Below are 17302 nucleotides of genomic sequence, written 5' to 3'. Positions count from 1 at the left end.
CTTGCCAATTTGCTGCATAATACAATACAGAAGTAGCTTTAAGGGTCACGGCCCATATCCCTGCCAAACTGTGCTGGGAAAATGCATCCATTGCATACAAAAACCCCCAGAAAGCAAAGGCATACCTGGCACTAGTATTTTTTTTTGGTAAGTTTCGAAAAAATTCAATAAATGGGATCAGACAGGCATACCTGGGACTCTTATTGAGCAAAGATTGAATAAGAAATCCGAACGCACAAATTATCATCGACAGCAAGCCGTTAGAATAACAAAGGAAACACCAAACCAGGCTCTCGCCAGAATACACCAAACAAGGATTTCTCATTTTCTTGAGCATTTGAAACTCACGATTACACTTGCAAAATCAACTCCAATACAAAAAATAGGCAATGAATGCCTTCGATCACTGAGCAGAACGCAGGCTTAGAGAGGGAGGGAAAAAGGTTCTAAGAAATATTCTTGGATGTTGCAAGTGAAAATTATCAATACATAACCTATAGCTTGCAAATTAACCCTTCAATAATGGCTCACTCTTGTATGGTATATACAAGCTACCACTCCAGACTAGTACACTACCGGCGACGCCGTTCCGAAGTCACCTTACCAGGATAATGAAGGCATCTTTTCTTGACAAAGGCCACCAATTTCATACTCATCATTTAATGATGGAAAACTGTTACTAGCTAATTGCTCATTTCAAAGGGGTACAGCAGGTTGGAAGTTTCTACTAGTTGGCTTTCAATCTAAGAATCTCCATTGCAGTCCGCTGCCGAAAGTAGGACATGTGTCCCTACAAGGAAAAGAAAAACAGAGATTCAGTTGTAATCAATAACTGATTTAGACTCATTGATGCAAGTATGTAGCAATTTAAATAGGAGAGGAAATATTTTCATTGGGTTCATGGTTGAAAGGGTGTTTCTATGCTTCATATACTAGGCTTCATTGTTTTCGTATTGCATACAGAGACAAACTAACCACCAAGAATGGGGCCATTAGTGGGAAGCCATTGCCTCGACCCATATCATCCATATCAGTTAAAAGATATTTCCCTAAGCAATAACTTTTTGGCAAATTTCCTCTTCCCCCCACCCCTAAAAACAATTGATGCAATCATGGGGAACATACGCAACCAATTATACAGCTGTAACTGTCATGCATGAGAAGCATTTTCTCAATTGACCTTACCTGGTTGAAACAGAGGCCAATACCTCTGCTGTAAAAGTCAGCATATTTGATCATGAACACGCCACAGTCGAACCTGTTTTAGCAAAAATTCATTCAGAAAAGTGTTTCAATGAGCAATATCTCTCTTTGCTTACTGTAATAAATTCATAAAACTTTTCAGGAAGTGACTTTCTAAGGAAGATGCAAGGATGGCATAAAATATGTGGATACGCACCCATTCTCCTGTTCAGGGAGGTCTTCAACAAATTCTTGTTTCCAGGAACTTACATTGATGTCTTTTCCACTCTTGTCTTTCACCTCATCTACAAAATATTTAGCCTGGAGAATGAGTAACATTAGCTGCAAACCTCAATGAGTTCCTCAAACTTGTTTTCCTTCAGACAAAGACGTACCACCATTAATGTGTGAGACATTACTATTTCCATAGAGAGGGTAATAGCTGGGAGGTGTGCACATCCTAAAGTTAATCTACAGCGCAAGTTCTAAGAATTTATAAATTGTTTACGCAGTGGGCCATACTCATGACAAAATCAAGTGTCCTTTAACAGTTTGACATGCCCTAATAAAACTTTTAAGGATCAGATGGGAAATGTTTGCCTAAGAAACGTGCACAAAGGATGATCTTATGCGGAGGTATCTCCAGAGGATCATGCTCATTTAAATTTGAGAACAAATGACTGAAAGCAAAGGGCTTTGTAGATATGGTAAAACAATGGTGGGATCCATATCAGTTCTTTGGTACTCCCCGTTTTGTTTTAGCTAATAAACTAAAATGGATGAAACTTGACTTGAAACGCTGGAAGGAATTCTTCGAAAATGTAGAGAGGAAGAAGTCTCTACTAGAGGAGATCCAGGTTCCTGATTATTTAGAAGAAGATATATCTCTTGTAGAAGAGGAGAAAGTCAAGAGGGCTACGGTGAAAGCAGATTTGGAAAATGTTGCCCTTATGCAAGAAGCCAGTTGAAGACAGAAGTCTAGGGCGACTTCTTTAAAGGAAGAGGATCATCACACGAGAATTTTTCACTACCTTGCCAACTCTCACAAGAGAAACAACTTTATTCCAGTCTTCGCATCGATGGCATTGTTACTTCCAATCAAGAGGCAATCAAAGATACAATCATTCAGTATTACAAGAATCTCTTTACCGTTATAGTTCCTTGGCACCCCAAATTTAATGGCTTGGAGTTTCCCTGTTTAGACTCTATAGAAACAGATTGGTTGGAGAGACCGTTTCAAGAGAAGTTCTTCAGGCACTGCTTAGTATGGATGGTTTCAAGAGAAGTTCTTCAGGCATTGCTCAGTATGGATGGTGACAAGGTGCCAGTCCCTGACGGCTTCACGATTGCTTTGTTTTTTGGGTCTTGTTGGGCCATAATAAAGGATGATCTTATGCACGTCTTTCATAACTTTCATGAGCATAAGTGTTAGAAATAATGCAGAATGTGTTTCTATATCTTAACTTGTTATGTGAGTAGTGTGTTAATGTCCCTATTTCTTAGTGAGCATTATCTGTTTGTTAGTCTATTATGTTGCAAGTTGAGTCCTTTAATTTAGGAATTTTAATTATTTAATGCTCCATGTTATTTTAGTAGTGGTTAAGTGGGTCCTTGTTTTTAGGAATGAGTGTTTTATTTGTAGTTTATTTAAATTTTTTACTCAATGAATTATTTAGAGGAGTTTTATGCACAATATCTCTGACTTCACCTATAATATTTTACTTCCAATTTTTATTCACTTTGTTTTACCTCTTTCAACCTAACAGTTGTAAAGAAAAGACTATTACTTGTGCATCTATCCTTTTTATTTTTAACATCTGGTATCAAAGCTAGATTCATGGCAAGCAACGGTATTAACCCCTCACAGCCATCACTCCCACTCTTTCAAGGAGCTGGGTATGACATTTGGAGCGCAAAGATGACTCTCTTTATTTCCCAAGACCTATGGGATTTAGTAGAGAAAGGCTATGTAGAAACTGGTGTTTCCATAGACACTCTCAGAGATATTCAGAAGAAAGATGCCAAGGCGTTGTTTTTCATTCAACAAATTGTGGATGAATCCATCTTTCCTTGAATTGCTACTGCAACAAAGTCGAAGCATGCTTGAGATGCATTACAAAATGGGTATCAAGGTATTGACCATCAAACTTCAAACTCTTCGCAGAAATTTTGAAAGTTTGATAATGAAAGAAGGTGAGTCTATGCATGATTATTTCTCTAATATGCTAGACATTGTGAATCAAATCAGAAAATTTGGTGAAAATTTATCTGATCAAAAAGTTGTTGAAATTTTTTTGAGAAGTATGCCTATGAAGTATGACCATGTGGTCGCTACCATAGAAGAATCTAAGGATTTAAGTGTGTTAACAGTTGATGAATTATTTGGTTCCCTGCAATCTCATGAAGACAAGATGAAAAGATATGAAGAAAATTCTATAGAAAATGCATTTTATACAAAATTGCAGTTTTCTAAAGGCAAAACAAGTGGTGAGACTAATGAGTCTACCGGCAAGGTTTCAACCACAAGAGGGTGTGGAGTCCTTTTTTTTTCGTGGAAAAAGAGGTGGTCGAAGAGGTGGACATTCAAGTAACGACTACCAATATCATAATGGAAGACAAGTTGAAGCTGGTGATGAAGGTTAAAATTGTTACCAAAAGCCCCAATATTATTATTGTAAGAATTATGGCCATATAGTTGAGAATGCTCTCTTCTCAATAATGACAAACAACCCTATATACTGGGAACTTTTGAGAATGCTCTCTTCTCTCTCTTCTCTCTCTTCCAACTTCGCCTGAGATTAGGCGCGTAGGTGGCGCGTGGTTACTGGTTGGGGGTCTAGTTTTTTGCTGGTGATCTAGGGAGCGGTATGGCTATGTCGAGAAAGTGGAATGTGGAGTCCAAATCTTTCGAATTTCTGATTAAGAGTGGGGTTTCAGGGGTGAGAATATTCGAAAGAGGCAATAGGAAACAAAAAACCATCTTCTTGCACAAGGATGAGGTGGTGTGGTTGGCACGAATTGTTGAGGACCTGGTGGCAGTGGATTCTTCTGAGGTTTTTTGGGACCAATCCAGAGCAAGGTATCCACGGATAATTGCACAGAAATGTGCTAACAGACATGGGAGGTTCCTGACTATTGAAGAATTTGATGGGAGGCATAGGAGTGGCTCGGTCTTTATACCAGAAGGACGTCATGGTCAAGGATGGAAACGTCTCATTACGGAGGTGCACTTCGCCAAGCTTTCCTTGTGTGAGCCTAGGGAGGTTAGGGACGTTATTAAGAAAAATGATGTAGGGGGGAGAAGGAGGAGCTACGCGGAAGTTATGGGGTCATCGCTGCAGAGGACAGAGGACTGCTTCGATACCTTCACTGAGCCAATTGCCAGGGTCCCAAGGTGGTTGAAGGAGGCTTCTATAGGGAAGAATAAGCAAGACCAGCTTTCGGATACTCAGGGGGAGGGTCTGCATGAGTCCCTAGCCGCAGGGAGGTCGGACAGGGGCGGCATGGAGGGTCCGAAGATGAATCAGAGTTTGTATGGGGAGGGAACGAGCAATCCAAAGGCAGGGGAGACACTGGGTCTTCTCGGCGGAGCTCCGGGGAGTAGGTTTCCGGTTCAGGCGAGCAGGTTGATCACCACGTCGAGTCTGCCAGTCTCGGTTTGCGGTGCTGATCAGGCGAAGGGATGGGAGGGGGCAGGTAGCCCTGTCGTGCAAGCCTGGTTTCGTGTTAAAGAAGACTTAATTAATGCAAAGGAGACGTTGGTAAGACTGAGAGGCGAGGTCGACGTGGGGCTCGACAGATTGGAGAGGACTATCAGTTTTGTGGAAGGCCTGAGTGCTCTACCTAGGCCTGGGGGTTCGGGAGCTTATGGGCTAGCAGGAGGGGAAATAGCCCAGCCCAGGAAGGTCTTCTGGGGTAGGCCCAAGCATGGTAAGAGATACCATCCGGTTAAGACCTATTTCAGGAGAAAAGCTGTCCGGCCCGTGGAGCAAGGGGAGACATCGAATGGTGGTGCGAAGCTGGTGGACATGCCGGAGTGTTCGTCGGGTGGACTTCTAGCTCCGGTGGACCTCGCCGGTAGTCCCGAGATTAGGCCGATGCCTCGCGACAGGGTGCTCCATGCCGGGTCTATCGCGCAAACTGGCGCTTCGTCTCCGGCAGAGGCGCCGACATCCAGTGATCAAGTTTCGGCGCCTCCGGCCGGTGAGCTGGACTATTTGAAGGGAGACCCAAAGTCTTTGGTGGGTGTCGCCAGTATCTATGCCCATTCTGTGGAGAGGCTGTTGTCCTGCGACAGGGAGGTTGCTCCGGCCCGGGAGTTAGCAACCACTTCTCCGGCAGAGGTGCCGACTAAGGAAGATGTGTCCGGTGAGGGGGCGGCGAGCCCGATAAGGGTCGACACATTGGGTGATACAGCTTCGGCGGACTCCTTGGCTGAGTTTACAGTGTCGATGGCTTCACCGATGAAGTGGCAGGGGCCTCTATCCACTCTGGAGAAGGGGCTGGTCGACCAAGGTGATCGTAAGGGGGTCTTGGGGGTCGCTGTTTCTGGGATTCTGGGTAAGCACCCCAGCAGTGGGGTGTCTCCGGAACTCTCTGGGCCTGCTACCAGTGTCGGTGAGAAGGTTGGTTTGGGAGGGTGTCAGGGTGATTCTGGGAAGGGTCTTCTGGGTAAGGAGATGGGGTGTGGCATATCACAGGCGGATAATATGGTTGGAGATCCTACAGAAGAGGTGAGTTCTAGCAATCAGGAGTCTTTTGTCCCAGATTCTATTCAGGAGACACAATTGGAGGTGCAGGAGAAAATTTTTATCATCCAGGCTTGTAAGGAAGTTGGCCTAACTTGTGATGGTGAGGAAGGTAAGCTTGAGGAGACCATTGGGGGGCTTATGGCTGACAACAGAGGCAAAGAAGTGGAGAGGGCAGTGGGCACTCCTATTGTCAAAAAAGGCAAGAGGGAGCTTATTAGTTTGCAGTCCTCTGTAAATTTTCTGGAGCATTCATCAAGGGAAAGAAATAAGGGGAGGGCCAGTCGAGTTAAATCATGAAGCTGAAAATTCTTTCATGGAATGTGAGAGGTTTGAATGAGAGGGATAAAAGGTTGAGGGTTAGAAATTTGCTTAGAAGTTGGAAGGCTGATGTTGTTTGTTTCCAAGAGACTAAGATGGAGTTCTTTTCGTATAATTTAGTGAGGAGCTTATGGGGTTGCCCGTATGTGGAGTGGTGTTGTGTTCCTTCCATTGGGGCTTCGGGGGGTATATTGCTCATGTGGGACAAGAGAGCTGTGGAGAAGGTAGATATAGCGTTGGGAAGGCATGTGGCGGCTTGTTCTTTCAAGAATATTGAGGATGGTTTCGAGTGGGCGTTTGCGGGGGTTTATGGTCCTAACAGAGCTATTGCTAGGCGTTTACTTTGGGAGGAATTGGCAGGGATTATGAGTTGCTGGGACGTCCCGTGGTGTATTGGTGGGGACTTCAATGTCACTCTTTATTCTAGTGAAAGGTCTAGGGGTGCTCATTCTCGGTCGGCTATGAGGAATTTTGGCGATTTCATCTCGGATCAGGGCCTCATGGACCTTCCCTTAGTGGGGGGTATTTCTACTTGGTCAAACAACAATTCTTGGTCTAGGCTTGATCGCTTTCTTGTGACCCCGGATTGGGAAGTCCGCCATCCGGACTTGCGCCAAAAGAGGTTGCTTCGGGTTTGCTCCGATCATGCTCCTATTATTTTGGATTGTAGCTCTCATGAGGGTGGTAAAAGGCCTTTCAAGTTTGAGAACATGTGGCTTAGAGTGGAGGGATTTGTGGACAAAGTGCGCAGCTGGTGGGACTCGTATCATTTTCAGGGTACGCCGAGTTTCATCCTTTCAAAGAAGTTGCAAGCTCTAAAGTGGGATTTAAGGAGATGGAATACGCAAGATTTTGACAATGTGGGGGTTCGGATCAAGGATCGTATGGAAGATCTCAAAGCTATAGATAGGGTGGAGGAAGAAAGAGGGTTATCCGCGGAAGAGATTGAGAAGAAAAAGGTGCTTGCTAGGGAGTTAGAAATCTCTCTCCTTCAAGAAGAAATTAGTTGGAGACAAAAATCAAGAATCCGTTGGTTGAAAGAGGGTGACAAGTGTACTAAATTCTTCCATCGGATCGCTAATGCCAACCGTAGACAGAACTACATTGAGTCTTTGAACATTCATGGAACTACTACCTCTAATCAAGAGGCTATTAGTATTCATATTACTCGCTTTTATGAGTCTCTTTTCACAGAGACCCTAAGTTGGAGACCAAGGTTGGACAATCTTCAATTTGATAGGTTGGAGAAGGAAGAGTCTTCTAGCCTAGAAGTTTCTTTTGAGGAGAGGGAGGTGTGGGAGGTGGTCAAAAAAATGGATAGGGACAAGGCTCCAGGCCCGGATGGTTTTTCTATGGCTTTCTTTCAGGATTGTTGGGAGGTGATCAAAAAGGACGTCATGGCTGTTTTTGGGGAGTTCTATGATCGAGGTAAGTTCGAAAAAAGCCTCAATGCTACTTTCATTGCTCTCATTCCGAAGTCGCATGGGGCTTCCGATTTGAAGGACTTCCGTCCTATTAGTCTTGTGGGAGGGATTTATAAGATAATTGCGAAGGTCTTAGCCAACAGAATGCGGGGAGTCATGAATCGGGTCATATCCAATCCGCAAAACGCTTTTGTCAAAGGTAGACATATTTTGGATTCGGTGCTTATTGCCAATGAATGCCTGGACAGTCGTCTCAGAACCGGGGACCCCGGCCTCTTGTGTAAGTTGGATATGGAGAAGGCTTATGATCATATGAACTGGAAGTTTCTACTCTATCTTTTAAGAAGGTGTGGATTCGGCGACAAATGGTGCTCTTGGATTGAGCATTGCATCTCGTCCGTGCGGTTCTCGGTGTTGATCAATGGTTCGCCCTCCGGTTTCTTTGTGAGCTCGCGTGGGGTTAGACAAGGTGACCCTCTATCGCCTTTTTTGTTCATCTTGGTCATGGAGGCTTTTAGTAGGATGATTAATGCCTCCATCAGCAGGGGTTTCATCAATGGGTTCTATGTGGGTGCCAGGGAGCATGAGCGGGTGTCGATCTCCCACCTTCTTTTTGCTGACGATACTTTGGTGTTTTGTGGGGCAGAACCGGAACATGTTAGATTTATTAAAGCTCTCAGCATAGGCTTTGAGGCGGTTTCCGGGCTAAAGATTAACCGGGCCAAGTCTGTTTTGGTTCCAGTCGGAGATTCAGTTGAGACGGATGAGCTGGCCGGCGTTTTGGGTTGTGGCACTAGCTCGCTTCCCTTGAAGTATTTGGGTCTTCCGTTAGGGGCTTCCTTCAAGCAGTTGGCTGTTTGGGATGATATGGTGGAGAAAATTGCTAGAAGGTTGGCCTCGTGGAAGCGTTCTTATTTGTCCAAGGGGGCGAGGCTCACTCTCATCAAGAGCACCTTATCCAACTTGCCCACCTATCTTCTGTCCCTGTTTCCCATCCCTATCTCCGTGGCGAACCGTATTGAGAAGATTCAACGGGATTTTTTATGGGGAGGTTTCAAGGATGAACCCAAATTCCATTTGGTCAGTTGGCACGAGGTTTGCTCTCCGATTTCTGAGGGAGGTCTAGGGATTCGGAGCTTGCGCCTTTTCAACCAAGCCCTCTTGGGGAAATGGTTATGGAGATTTGCAAATGAAGAAGAAGCTTGGTGGAGAAGTATCTTGGTGGCTAAGTATGGGGTGGTTTGGGGTGGTTGGCGTTCAAATGTTCCTCGTGGAACGCATGGGGTGGGGCTATGGAAATTCATTTGTGGGGTTTGGAGGTCGTTTCGGTGCCACTTCAGATTAGTTCCCGGTTTGGGGGGGAAGGTCAAATTTTGGGAGGATTGTTGGTGTGGCGAGACGCCCCTCAAAGATGCTTTTCCGGGCCTTTTTATTATAGCCCGCAACAAGGATGCCTCCATTGCGGATATTCGGGAGTGTGTAAATGGGATGGTGCACTGGAACGTTACTTTTACCCGTAGTATCCATGATTGGGAGGAGTTGGCCTTAGCCTCTTTCTTCTCACTCTTGTATTCGTCTCCGATCCGGGGGGAAGGGGTTGACCGTATGTGGTGGATTCCTTCAAGGAAAGGGAAGTTTGAGGTCCGCACTTTCTACAAGAGGCTTGCCCTTAAGGAGCCTAATCAGTTCCCTTGGAGAAGGATTTGGCGTACTAAGGCTCCTTTGCGAGTGGCGTTTTTTGCTTGGTCGGCCGCTCTTGGGAAATCTCACTCTGGATAATGTTCGGAAGAGAGGTATTGTTGTGGTTAATCGTTGTTGCATGTGTGAGGTGGATGGGGAGTCTGTGGATCATCTCTTCCTTCATTGTGGGGTCGCGCGCAAGTTGTGGGAGGTCATCTTCTCTCGCTTTAACTTGAGTTGGGTTATGCCTAGAAGCGTCATGGAGATGTTTGCCAGTTGGTGGGCGGGAGGTAGATCTAGTAGTGCGGTGGTTTGGAAGATGGCTCCCTTGTGTCTTCTATGGTGTCTTTGGAAGGAAAGGAATGCGAGATGCTTCGAGGATTTGTCGAGGAACCTAGAGGATCTTATTCACTTCTTTTTGTACACTTTATTCACATGGACAGCAGGATGGCTTGCTCCTTTAGTGATTGATTTTCCTGATTTTCTCTCTTTGTTCTCTTCTTCTTTCTCCCCTACTTAGTCGCTCCTTTGTATACTTCCTGTGTACTAGGGTTGCGCCCCTCTGCGCTCTTAATGCATTATTACTTATCAAAAAAAATTATGGCCATATAGAGAGGTATTGTAGGCTCAAAGAAAAACAAGCAAACTTTGTTGAAGAAAAAGAGAAAGATAAAACAGAAAGTTTGTTTCTTGCGTATTATTCTACTAAAGAATGTACGCCAAATGATTAGCATATTGATAGTGGGTGTAGTAATCACATGACAGCCAATTTGGAAGCCTTCACTAACTTGGATAAATCTGTGACAAGCAAAGTGAAGATGGGTGATGGAACCATACGTTCAGCACATGGCAAAGGTAATATAAAGCTAAACTCATGTGGAATGGACATCATATACAATGTTTTGTATGTTCCTGATTTGGATTCAAATCTGTTAAGTGTGGGGCAATTTGTAGAAGAAGGTTATTCTCTTGTGTTTGAAGATTTATCATGTTATTTGTATAAAAACAAAACCAAGCAGGATTTGTTAGTCCATATCCCTATGGTTAAAAACAAAATATTTCCTCTCAATCTTGCTGGGGAAAAGCAAGCACTTAAGGTGGAAGGTTTGCCTTCAATTCAACAATGTGAAGAAGAAATTTGTACGTCTCAAAGGAAGTAAGGAAGTGATCTTTTTGAAAGGCTTGGGATGCATGATTGCAACCCAATGGAGACTTCTATGAACACCAATCAGAAGTTTAGTTTGAATGATGGAGAAGAAAAGGTTGTTGTTGGCGCTTATCGAAGTTTGATTGGAAGTATATTGTATCTACTGAATAGCAGGCTGGATATAATGCAAGCTACATGTCTCTTGTCAAGGTTCATGCAAAGTCCTAGCAAGCTTCATTATGGTGTTGCCAAAAGGGTGCTGAGATATGTGAAGGACACATGCTCCTATAGTCTTTGGCATACTAATGTTAACAGTTTTGAACTATTTGGTTTTTTTTTATATTAATTGGGCAGTTTTATTGGATGATTGCTGAAGCATGACGAGATACATCTCCAACCTTGGTTCAAGAATAATTGCTTGGAGTTCAAAGAAGCAACTATCTACTGCATTGTTATCTGCTGAAGCTGAGACAAATAATTTTGCTATAACTTCAATAGCTTGTCAAGTTGTTTGGCGAAGGAGAATATTAGAAGACATGAAGCAACATGAGCAAGAAGCTACAAATGACGAGCTTGCAGATATATTCAAAAAGCCCATTCTTTCAAATAAATTCATTCAATTTGAGATTTGTTAGAAGTTGTAAACATTCTACATTAAGGGGGAGTGTTAGAAATAATGCAGAAAGTGTTCCTATTTCTTAGCTTGTTATGTGAGTAGTGTGTTAATGTCCCTATTTCTTAGTGAGCATTATCTGTTTGTTAGTCTATCATGTTGCAAGTTGAGTCCTTTAATTTAGGAGTTTTAGTTATTTAATGCTCCGTGTTATTTTAGTAGTGGTTAAGTGGGTCCTTGTTTTTAGGAATGAATGTTTTATTTGTAGTCTATTTAAAAGTTTTACCCAATGAATTATTTAGAGGAGTTTTATGCACAATATCTCTGATTTCACCCGTAATATTTTACTTTCTATTTTTATTCACTTTGTTTTACCTCTTTCAACCTAACAGTTGTAACGAGAAGACTATTGCTTGTGCATCTTTTTTTTTTTTTGATAAGTAAAAGACTATTGCTTGTGCATCTATCCTTTTTATTTCTAACAATAAGGTGTGCGAGAAGAGCCTCAATGCTACCTTTATTGCTCTCATCCCTAAGAAGATTGGATAGCTGGAAGGGATTTCAGACCTATCAGCCTGGTGGGAAGTGTTTAAAAAATCATGGCGAAATACTTGCTATTAGAATAAACCAGATGTTAGGAGAGCTCATTTTGAATAGTCAGAACGCCTTTATGGGGTGGACACAAATTCTAGACAAGGTTCTTATAGCTAATGAAAGCCTGGACAACATGTTGAAATTGGGAATTCCAGGTATTATTTGCAAGCTGGACTTGGAAAAGGCTTACAACCATGTCAACTATGAGTTCCTCTCCTATGTCTTAGGGCGTTGTGGTTTTGATACTAAATGGAGGAAATGGATATTTGCTTGTATTTCCATGGCCCGCTTCTCCATCGTGATTAATGGTAGCCTGCATGGTTTCTTTGGTAGTTCTTGGGGCCTTCGCCAAGGGGACCCACTCTCCCCCCTCCTCTTCATGTTTGTCATGGACACTCTTAGCAGGAAGTTCTCTAGGACTATAGTTGGGAGTTATTTATCAGGATTTCAGGTAAACATCCATAACGCTGCCCCCTAGGAATATCACACCTTTTGTTTACAAATGATACACTTATTATGTGTGATGCAGATCATGATCAAATCTATAACTTGGGTCTCATTCTCCCATGTTTCGAGGCCAGATTGGGCTTAAAGGTCAATTTACAAAAATTTGAATTAGTTGCAGTAGTGGAGATTCTGCATAAGGAACAGCTAACCAATATTCTCAATTGTAGTATCTCTTCTCTTCCCCTGAAATATTTGGGTCTTCCTCTGAGTGCTTCTTTCAAGTCAAAAGCTATTTGGGATGGGGTAGTTGAGAAAATGGAAAAAAAAAGGTAGCTAGCTGGAATAACATCTACTTGTCTCAGGGAGGTCGCCTAACTCCAGCCAAGAGTACATTATCCAGTTTACCTACGTACTTCTTATCCCTCTTCCCATTACCAACAGGCATTGCTAGGAGAATGGAGCATCTTCAAAGAGACCTTCTTTGGGATGGACCAGGCAATGAGTCTAAGTTTCACTTGGTGAATTGGAAGACAATTTGCTCCCCAATCCTTAGGGACGGGTGATTGAGTGAATTGGAAGACTATTTGAGCTTAGGGTCGGGTGTTAAAAATCTCATGTCATTCAATAAAGCTCTACTTGGTAAATAGCCAAGGAGAATTCTCTATGGAGACAGGTGATTGCTAAGAAGTATGAGGTCCAGAGAGGGGGTTGGTATGCAGAGGAAGCTCGAGGGCCCTACGGGTGTGTATTTGGAGGAGTATTTCTCCAACCTTGTCTCCTTCAAGGTTGGGGATGAATCCCACATATGATTTTGGCATGACATGTAGTGCGGAGAAGCGGCTCTGAACTCCTCATTCCTATAACTTTATGGAATAGCTCGTGACAAAGAGGCCTTGGTGGCGTACTAGGATGACAATGCATCTTCAACAGAGATGACAATGCAAAATATGCTTATCAATGTACATGAAGTTCCATTTAAACATAAGACATTAATGTTAATCATTACTTATAAAAATAAAATGTCAAATGTGTTGCCTTTAGTAGAAACTCATCACTGATTTAGCAAATAATACTTGCTAGCTCATCATAAATGGAGAAGCAGTAGCCAATAATCCTCTACTTTGCTTAGGGTAGGAAAAAAATAAAATAAAAAAGGCTTACCAGTAGAAATTCTGAAACAATTTATTTTATTTTGTCAATGGCTATGCCATGGTTTTAGTTCACAAATTAAAAATGAAGGAATCAAAATCCCATGATCTTGAAATTTCCCAATTCAGATGCGCATTGAAAGTTGTGATATATTGCTGGAGCGCCATGGCGATTATGATGACAACAATTGTCGTGCTAGTGCTGGCAGTTGTCAAGGTGATGATGATGGCAAGAGCAGCTTTGGTGGGGGTAGGGGCTGCCAAAAGGTAATGATGGCACCATGTGAGGTGCAAGTGGCATGCAGGTGATGGTCATGGAGGCAGCAACTGCTGACAGCAGGTGTTGGTGGGAAGTGGCACTATGGTAGAAGTATATGGTGGATACCAGCACAACACCTGTTGGCTTGGTGGCATCTACTGGTTGATCCTGATTTCACTATGTTTGCTTCATTTATAAATTACACAAAGAATTTCACAGTCCAACAGGAACATGGCTGGACAGTAGCTTAGTTGGAAGAGAATTTCCATAAAACTATTTTACTACCCAAAGGAGGTGGGGAAAAGAAGAGAGGGAATGTGGCTAGGGATCATTTCCTGGTGCTGGAATATATATAGTTCTTATAACTTAATAGCATGACATCAGCATATAAATGTAAAGCTGAACAGGGAAGGACCAAAAAGCATACCAATACTTTCAGCACTTGGGTGTCCATCCCTCCGAGTGAATCAAGATATTGGAATTTCTCGTCTTTCTTATTTATAACTGCCAAGCACCAATGTATCTCTTTGTGTATAGGGACGAATATCTGAGCACAATGAAAGAAAACAATTTAAATTTCAAGCATGACCAATAAATATGTGTGTCTGTGTGGAGAAAAAAGGAGGGAATAGTGAATTACTTTGTCACACTCAATGAGGCTATATCCCAATTTCCTTTGGCTAGTCCATCTTTTGACAGATTTATAATCATAGCCATTCTTCCCGCTTATTAACTGGGCATTAACAGCCAGGTTAAGCAAGGCATGAATATTAACACCAGAGAAAATCGCAATAAGATGAATTAAACCAAACAGCAGTAGTGAGAACAGAAATGGGAAACATATAAAAAAGGGGGAAGGACAGATTGCTGAGATTATAGTGCGAAATTTGAAAAACAACATTTTATTTGAGAGCGGATATGGAGCATGGTCATAATTAGGCAATAAAATGATAGAATATGATGCTACCAGAATATTTTAAAGAGAGACATATAAGCTTATAAAGTAGGTAATTGGAATTGATCTTCAAATGCTTACCAACTAGAAACTAAGAACCAAGAAAGATAGTTTAAATAAAAATGATGATCAAAAACTAGATCGCCATAAAAAAAAAAAAAAAAAAAAAGAAGGAGGGCAAAAAATATCTTCAACTTCAAAGACTAAAACATAACTCACTATGCATAAAGGCCAAATGCAAAGAGTACCATCTATAAATCCTCAGAAAAATGAATGCAACGTTGCAGGTGGTCAATGAAGTGATTCGTAAAAATAAAACTAAGTTTACCAAAATTGAAGAAACAAGGAGGAATATAAATTATCAACCTTCTTATAGAAAAATGTGTTGAAGAAATGGCACTTCAAGAATTTTTGTGGCTCTCTATTTTCCCTCTCTTTCAGCAACTCAAGGTACACATTTATGACCTGCAAAAGAAGAAAGAACATACATATCAAGAAACTACATAACCAGCTCAGCAAAACCAGTTAGTCCCCACCCACTGTTACCAAATAACAAAACCCTTCGCCATGGCTGTCAACAAAAAGATATCAATGAAATACCAATGATTACCTCATCATTCAACCATGCACCTGGTCTAAGACACTGCAAAATTCCTCCTGTGATCTCAATGTTAGAGTTTTCATGAGTGGCTAAGACCTTCCGCCTGTAGGTGTACACCCCAATAATGTTACACTAACAACGAAACCCATTTCAATTACAAAAAACATTTCTATCAAACCATACTTATTGGAATTAAATGCACGTTCAACATCAGCCTCTTCCTCCTTCGTAAGATGAACAAAAGGTTCTCGCGGCACTTTCTGAAAATTCAACAAAATATAACTTGTGAAAAAAGAAAAGACCAAGTATAACAAAACGATATAAACCATTATAATACTATCTCATCAGCATTTGGAACCACATTCAAGCTTACACAGGAATTCAATTCTAAAGACTAACCGAAAAAGCACTTCTTAACATAGAGCAAGTAAAAGAACTTCACCTCTACCGGTTTCGCTGCTGGACGCAACAACTGAAAAATAGACCGACGCTTCTCATTCACCTCAATCTCAAAACTCAGGTTTCTCAATTTTGAAGTCCGCTTTTCCACGGACTCCAGCAACTTCTTGTAAGCGGAGACGCTCGACAAATCCCGCTCGTGATTCAGCGACAAAGAATCTAACATCTTCTCCTCATTGTCCACTCTCAAATTCCCATTCGTCAAGTCTGAAACCGCAGAAGACGACGAGGGAAAAAGCCCTCTATCCATTGTCTTAGCATCCAATTCCTGCACATTGACCACCACCCCATTAACAACCTCAACCTCCTCAATACTCGAATCTTCGGAGACTCCGCCGCCTCCACTGCCCTTTTCATTATCCGTATCCACATCAATCACCTCTTCCTCCTTCTCCTTCCCCTTTGTCAAGTGCCGAATAGCTCGCAATGCGCTATTCTTCGCATTATTGTACTTGTAACTCAGTATGTTCCCCATTTCATCAATAGGCTTCTCCTTTTCACAAACCCCACTAGTCCTTGGGCCGGATTTCTGATTCAAACTTGTTGAGGAAAACCCGTAATTGAGAATTCTACACGGCGCGTGGACTTCCCTACCCAGCCGCGGAGTAGCTTCAGGGTACCGAGAAAGCCTTGCAACGGTGCTGTTCGAGGACACAACGGTTCGGTCCAGGTTCTGGTGCATGGACGAGAATCTGGGTCTCTTCGAAACGTGAAAATCTGAGGAGTTCTGAGATGGGTACGTGTGGTTGAAGCTCAGGCACTCGTCTCCGCGCTTACGGTTGCTCGTTCGGGCACCCATTGGGAATTCTAAGCCCTAGAAATCGGAAACCCATTTACCAAAAACCATTGTCGGAGAGAACCACCATGTCGAATTCAGAAAAGTTAGGGTTTTGTGGTTAAACCCTAGAAGCGACGCAATTGGGTTCCAAATTAGGGCTTTAAGGCTAAAACGTAGCTGATAAAGATTAATTGGTATGAAAATGTCGGCAATCGAGCGAAAAGGCGCGAATTTGATAAGATTCAAAACCCTAAAAGAGCATCTGAGGTGCGTATTTGAAACAAAATTCAGGAATGTGCACTCGTAATGAAAACACAAGAAATTTCGGCGAGAAAGATTGGAGAAGGTATTGAAGGTGGTAGTATTGGTCTCGCAGGTTTGCTCGGATCTATCAAGAACTTCCCGATCGATTGCGTTAGGGTTCAGTTCAGGTGGGTGAGGGGGAAGGGTCTCTGTTTTCGCGGCACAAATTACAATTGGAAAAAGATCGCCTGTGATTATTATTGTGTTGCCTTCTCGAGTCCCCAACGCATTGCTGACTCAACAACAACACATTTTTATTCTTTTCCTTTGTTTACAATCATCCCTTTTCCTTCTTGCGCATGCCTTGTTCTCGTACTACTCGCCAGGAATCATCGTAAATCTTTCATAGATTTTGATATTGTTTGTGGTTGATTTTACAATATAAATATAAATATTTTGTTCTAAGATTTTACAAGTCGTGACGAATATTTTTTTTTTTTTTTTACATTTTATGTCACATTAAAATATTTTTTTAAAATAATTAAAAATACTCCAAAAACATATTAAGGAACAACAAACAAAAAAAAAATCTTAAAAGAAGTCAATAAGGAATTGTAAATTTGATGTTAGTCCAACTCCATTGAGGAACAAAAACACAAAACTCGGGTTAATAAGTACTAGGAGCAATGCTGGGGTCCTGGGG

General features: G+C 42.2%; 2 protein-coding genes across 4 annotated transcripts; one reads left to right on the top strand and one right to left on the bottom strand.

The window, feature by feature from the left end:
- Window positions 1-302: 302 nt before the first annotated feature.
- ESD4 (Cysteine proteinases superfamily protein) lies at window positions 303-16998 on the bottom strand. 3 transcript variants are annotated; one of them, XM_059594446.2, is made up of 9 exons: window positions 15562-16998; window positions 15303-15379; window positions 15129-15222; window positions 14885-14983; window positions 14204-14296; window positions 13991-14110; window positions 1400-1503; window positions 1186-1258; window positions 303-790 (listed from the first exon to the last, which is right to left on the bottom strand). In XM_059594446.2, exons 1-9 carry the CDS (start codon window positions 16375-16377, stop codon window positions 728-730), a joined length of 1539 nt encoding a protein of 512 aa, XP_059450429.2. In that variant the 5' UTR covers window positions 16378-16998; the 3' UTR covers window positions 303-727. The 3 variants fall into 3 exon arrangements, with proteins under 3 accessions (XP_059450429.2, XP_059450439.2, XP_059450448.2); XM_059594456.2 differs by lacking the exons at window positions 1186-1258; window positions 1400-1503; XM_059594465.2 differs by lacking the exons at window positions 303-790; window positions 1186-1258 and having other exon boundaries at window positions 1400-1487.
- On the top strand, window positions 1510-3859 carry LOC148587697 (uncharacterized). The gene is made up of 2 exons (XM_088513390.1): window positions 1510-3244; window positions 3276-3859. Exons 1-2 carry the CDS (start codon window positions 3020-3022, stop codon window positions 3771-3773), a joined length of 723 nt encoding a protein of 240 aa, XP_088369516.1. The 5' UTR covers window positions 1510-3019; the 3' UTR covers window positions 3774-3859.
- Window positions 16999-17302: the final 304 nt, after the last annotated feature.

Source organism: Corylus avellana, chromosome 2, assembly GCF_965113065.1.
Source record: "Corylus avellana chromosome 2, dhCorAvel1.hap1.2, whole genome shotgun sequence".
Taxonomy (NCBI): Eukaryota; Viridiplantae; Streptophyta; class Magnoliopsida; order Fagales; family Betulaceae; genus Corylus; species Corylus avellana.
This window is presented reverse-complemented; position numbering and strand designations above follow the sequence as displayed.

Excerpts from the sequence above, each read along its gene's own strand:
- LOC148587697 (XM_088513390.1), top strand. The coding sequence starts at position 3,020 with ATGGCAAGCAACGGTATTAACCCCTCACAGCCATCACTCCCACTCTTT. Across the intron at positions 3,245-3,275 it reads AACAAATTGTGGATGAATCC|CGAAGCATGCTTGAGATGCA; the intron begins ATCTTTCCTTGA and ends CTGCAACAAAGT.
- ESD4 (XM_059594446.2), bottom strand. The coding sequence starts at position 16,377 with ATGGGTGCCCGAACGAGCAACCGTAAGCGCGGAGACGAGTGCCTGAGC. Across the intron at positions 15,380-15,561 it reads CAGCAGCGAAACCGGTAGAG|AAAGTGCCGCGAGAACCTTT; the intron begins GTGAAGTTCTTT and ends TTGAATTTTCAG. Across the intron at positions 14,297-14,884 it reads ACACATTTTTCTATAAGAAG|TTAATAAGCGGGAAGAATGG; the intron begins GTTGATAATTTA and ends GTTAATGCCCAG.